The following is a 6,000-nucleotide window of genomic DNA, read 5'->3' on the forward strand; positions in this document are numbered from 1 at the left end:
GTTTTGTTCATTGTTGAAGGCTGTACTGTGACCTATATAAGTGAACTTCTATATCATTTTGTCTCTGGTGGAGAGTTTTCTTATTGGTTATCATGCCACATCTTTTAAATTTCATATATTTGAAAGACTATGTTGATTTCTAGATGTCATAGAGTTATTTTGTTGTCATTGAGGTATTCTATCATCTCCATTTATTCAAATAATTTATCCTTTTGAATTGCTATCCCTTTTCCCTTTTAATATCAAAACAATAACACTGAAGTCTTTTTCTTTTCTTTTTAGGTAATATAAATAACATATAATAAATATATCTTATGGTGCTTTGTGTAACTTTACAGACAATATGTACTTTCTTCCTTGTAAAGTTATTACAAGATATCATTACAATGTCAAGGTCATACTCAAGAGGGGGTGGACAAGGGTCCCAGATTCCCACTTTCCTCTCTGCTACTCCTAATTCCCTACCACCTTCTTCCAACTCCTGCCCCTTACACCCAGACATAAATTGGTCCAACTTTTTCTAACCTTAATATCCCTATTTTAGTCTTTATACTTCTGCTCTTCCTCCTATTCCTACACCTTAACTTCAACTTCCCTCTCCTCCAACTCCTACTACCAACCCCCTCATTCCCAAATTTTAAACCTCTGTCCAACACAACTTAAAGTGTTATTCCAAGGGCTCACCATTCCAAGTAGCAAAAAATCATCATTTAATAGTCCATTTGCAAATTACCGATTTGATTCTGTTATTACACACTTTTTAAACAAATTACTTCCCTTTGTCAAACGTAGACTGGTTCCATTCCGGACAAAATTGGCTTTTGCCAATGCAAAGCATGATGAATTGAAAGTGATGTATCGACGGTTTAACTTATTCTTCATAAAAAATAATTTCTGATGTCAAAAGTCTGTAATTAAAAGATTTGAAAACCTTAAAGATTACTCACATTACGCACAGGTAAATTTGCTCGTTCTGCTAGCTCTCCATAAGAAATAAAAATTAATGTCCCTCATAAGGGAGACAACTGAAAGAGGGATCACTAATTACAGGGTCAATTACGGGAATTGGCAAATAGCCTATTGAATATTGAAAAATCATCTATCTGAACAATTACAAGTGGGGGTATATGACTTTTGCTACATTCCTTCAAAGTTTCAGTTTTTAATGTTTAAAATTTTGTAATATCAGCAATTAAATTGTGTACAAGTTACCCAACATTTGATTGAGGCAAACAAAAGTTATAGAAGGGAAACCAACTTTGGGACATACAGACAAACATACCAACGGACAAGGGTAAAACTAAATGCTCCTTCCTCTACCGCAGGAGCATTAAAATACATTACCATGGAGTTCCACTGTATCTACAGGACTTTTTCCTCTGTTTTCCTTCTTGTTCCCTTATTATTTGTATGGCTTCTTTTATTTCTTCTTCACCAAAGTTGTATACACCGTGATATAATATATCATAGACAATAGCTGTAATATATATTAACATTTTTTTACATTTTGAGGCTAATGAAGCAACTGGAAATTACAGTAAGTGAACATTAAATGTAGATATAATACTGATATAATCATTTGTTTTCGTGGGTATCAATTTTCGTGGATAGAGAAAAAAAGACGTTTCGTGGTATACATAAATTTGTGGATCGCTGCGCTGATTACAAAAAAAAAATTCAGATACGTAAATCGTGGATTTCTTTTTGATATAGGAGATCATATAACCTCCTTGGTTTGGTCAATAATGAAACAAACAAACTAGAGGCTCTAAAGAGCCTGCGTCGCTCACCTTGGTATATGTGAATATTAAACAAAAGAAACAGCTGGATTCATGACAAAATTGTGTTTTGGTGATGGTGATGTGTTTGTACATCTTACTTTACTGAACATTCTTGCAGCTTACAATTATCTCTATCTATAATGAACTTGGCCCAATGAAAATTGTTAAAAATTGACTATAAAGGACATTAACTCCTTAGGGGGTCAATTGACCATTTCAGTCATTTGACTTATTTGTAAATCTTACTTAGCTGAACATTATTGCTTTTTACAGGTTATCTCTATCTATAATAGTATTCAAGATAATAACCAAAAACAGCAAAATTTCCTCAAAATTACCAATTTAGGGGCAGCAACCCAACAACGAGTTGTCCGATTCATCTGAAAATTTACAGCCAGATAGATCTTGACCTAATAAACAATTTTACCCTTCTTCAGATTTGTTCTAAATGCTTTGGTTTTTGAGTTATAAGCCAAAAACTACATTTTAACCCCTATGTTCTATTTTTAGCTGTGGCGGCCATCTTGGTTAAATGGCCAGGTCATCGGACACATTTTTCAAACTAAATACCCCAATGGTCCGAGTACACAGTTATTTCGTAGTGCATTTTTTTTAGACAATAAATGAAAATTAAAAAAATCCCACCTGCGCTTTCTCAATAATATTTTTACAGTGTGTTGTACTACTTTTGGGACAAATTATATCAAAATTATAGAAAACGTCATCAGCTCTAACTCAAAATATGGACAATTTTATGTTAAGGGGGTCTTGAAATCTTTTGACAGCTTCCTAAGTGCTAATTTTTTACCTTTTTCAGCTGGACCTAATCACTACTTTACATTAATATTTATGACCCAATTTTTTTTACAGTGTCATTTCACCCCCCAACTTGCTATATGAGGCATAAAACATGGAAAAATAAATTTGGAAGGGGTATAACAAAAATTGGCAAGTAACACACTGTCCACACTAAGGACTATATTCGTGACTGGACAACGAAAATCAAAGGACGATAACTGTGTACTCTGACCAAATGATGATTGTGGACAAGTTTGTATTAATTTGGCCCAGTAGTTTCAGAGGAGAAGATTTTTGTAAAAGATTACTAAGATATAAGAAAATGGTTAAAATTGACTATAAAGGGCAATAACTCCTAAAGAGGTCAACTGAGCATTTCGGTCATGTTGACTTATTTGTAAATCTTACTTTGCTGAACATTTTTGCTGTTTACAGTTTATCTCTATCTATAATAATATTCAAGATAATAACCAAAAACAGCAAAATTTCCATAAAATTACCAATTCAGGGGCAGCAACCCAACAACGGGTTATCCGATTCATCTGAAAATTTCAGGGCAGCTAGATCTAGACCTGATGAAAGATTAACCCCATGTCAGATTTGCTGTAAATGCTTTGGTTTTTTAGTTAAAAGCCAAAAACAGCATTTTCCTCCTATGTTCTATTTTTAGCCCTGGTGGCCATCTTGGTTGGTTGACCGGGTCACCGGACACATTTTTTAAACTAAATACCCCAATGATGATTGTGGCCAAGTTTGGTTAAATTTGGCCCAGTAGTTTCAGAGGAAAAGATTTTTGTAAAAGCTAACGACGGACGACAGACGCCAAGTGATGAGAAAAGCTCACTTGGCCCTTTGGGCCAGGTGAGCTAAAAAGAAGGAATTCATTGAAAAAGTTTTGCATTGTCAAAATCCTCGCTTGGTCATTCTAGGTTAAAGTGTTCATTGATAACTGCTATTACAATAATGGACAGAGACAACTAATTATTTGTTTGTTTTACAATTTATAAATTCTTGTCAGAATTCTATAAGGCATTCAAAACTTTATGATTGAAACCTCATTTCCCTAATCACGATATAATAAACAGTCATAAGTATAAGGTGTGAAAATAAATATTTCTGTCATAACCAATATTACCTACGGGCAATATCCCCGTACTTTAAATAATCCTATTGATTTTAAATCACTAGTAACCAAACTATGACACGGTAATTAACAACTTGCAGTTATTTTCAATGAACAGTGTTAATCAATTTTAGAAAGTAAATTATCACTGATATTCGATATATTTATTATTGATTTAATTAATACATTTGTATCTTCTTTCAATAAAAAACATGTGTTATGTTAAAATGTTTATCGCTAGTCAACACTATACTAGAACTGCACAACATAACCGGAAATAAACATCCGACTCCATACACATTTCTCTGGATTATTCTTCATTGAATTCTTAAATTCGTGGTTCGCTGTGACCCACGAAACCCACGAAAATTGGTATACCACGAATAATAAAGGGCTGCGCTTTAGCACATAATACGCCCGTTGATCTTTTAACTTGTCTTTTATGCTTTAAATGAATTTATATGATCAACTAGAAATATATATACAAATCAAAAGGGATGTTACATTAATATATTCACCAAAGTTTCATTAAATCCCCCCTTTTTTAAGTATAAAAATTCATTACTTAAGAAAACGTAAAATCTAAAATTTATAAAAATGGAAAGGGAGCTTATGTCAATAGATATAAACAATTTATCAAAGTTGCATAAAATTTGTGAAAGTGTTTGTTATTGTCCCAAAATTGGAGAATCCCCACTTTTTTAATCATAATTCATAACACGGAAATGTAAAATCTGAAATTTATAAAAATGGAAAAGGAGCTTATATCAATAGATATAAACATTTCACCAAAGTTTCATGGACATTGGTGAAAGCCTTTTTGAGTTATTGTCCAAAGTGTTAAAAAAAACCCTTTTTTTTTATGAGTAAAGCCCCATAAATCCAAAACTTAAAATCTGAAATTTATAAAATTAAAAGGGAGCTTACATCAATAGATATAAACAATTCACCAAAGTTTCATGGACATTGGTGAAAGCCTTTTTGAGTTATTGTCCGAAGTGTTAAAAATCCCCCTTTTTTTTTATAAATAAAGCCCCATAAATCCAAAACTTAAAATCTGAAATTTATAAAAATTGAAAGGGAGCTTACATCAATAGATATAAACAATTCACCAAGTTTCATGGAAATTGGTGAAAGTGTTTTTGAGTTATTGTCCGAAATGTGGACGACGGACGGACAGACAGACGGACAGACAACGGTATACCATAATACGTCCCGTCTAAAAGACGACGGGCGTATAAAAATGAATCCACAGTAGTTTTTTTCTGTTGCCTGTTGGTTCATCTGATCCTTTTAGGTAACATTGCAGTATTTTTTTCACTACCAGGAAGGATGAAACACAATTAATTAAACCAAAACTCAACATCAAAGGGTCTAGATGAGAGGTCCTTCACTGTATTTTTAAAATTTGTTATGCCATTTTATCTATATTTTATACCCGTACCAGTACTTTTTTGTCCATTATTCTCTTATTCTTTAAATGTTTGCAACCTCGTCCCTTTCTATTCTTCATTTTTATTTGGTACATTTTTCTCTGTTCATAATATTTCCTACCCTTTATTCTCTTTCTGTAAACCCCAATCTTTACCCTCAGGTCTGTAATAATTGTTTCCAGAATACTTTTTTTTTTAGAACTTTTGACAATATTTAAACAAAAAACCTACCTTTGTATGAAATATCTTCACATTTCAGTTTTATGAATTCAATCATTCCAAGAGATACTTTCAAAAATTATAAAAGCACCACATGCAAGCATACTAATAATCTGACATGTAGATTCCTCACATGTACATAAAATACATTGCCAGCCAAAGGCCTCAATATTACATCATTTAGAAGTCCAAATTACAAATGAACATATCATAAATATACCATGTTGAAAGTACGGAACATTGAACTACATAGTTGTAGAGTTGCAAAAGTTTATTTACTTTGATGCACCGATACATATTTTTATAAGACCAAAAAAAATTAAAAATATTTGGTCGTACATTGGCATTGTCAACGTATATTTGCTCCGCCTAACAGAAGTTCCAATCGAAACTTTGTTATAAACATTATCATAATATATATTCTGTTGGAACAAATATTCTATACCATTTATTCCATTTATAGGAACATTTACTGTAATATTTATTCCTGTGGAAATAATATTCCAGAATATATTTTCCTTTTGGAACTTATATTCCGTGACAGCATCACGTCGTCGATGTCCGAAGACGAATGATTTCCGGATAATAACTTTAGCATAAGTAAATAGAAATCCATAAAATTTTAACACAAGGTTTATAACCACTA

General features: G+C 32.4%; 1 protein-coding gene across 4 annotated transcripts in view; it reads right to left on the reverse strand.

Moving 5' to 3' along the window:
• LOC139485141 (UDP-N-acetylglucosamine transferase subunit ALG13-like) overlaps positions 1-6,000 on the reverse strand; it is a 40,418-nt gene that overhangs the window by 24,477 nt on the left and 9,941 nt on the right. For all 4 annotated transcript variants that reach the window (XM_071269356.1, XM_071269355.1, XM_071269358.1 and 1 more), the window contains exon 6: positions 1,345-1,477. In XM_071269356.1, coding sequence (XP_071125457.1) covers positions 1,345-1,477 — 133 coding nt within the window. The remainder of the gene's footprint in view (positions 1-1,344; positions 1,478-6,000) is intronic.

The sequence above is a fragment of the Mytilus edulis genome, chromosome 8 (assembly GCF_963676685.1).
Source record: "Mytilus edulis chromosome 8, xbMytEdul2.2, whole genome shotgun sequence".
NCBI lineage: Eukaryota > Metazoa > Mollusca > Bivalvia > Mytilida > Mytilidae > Mytilus > Mytilus edulis.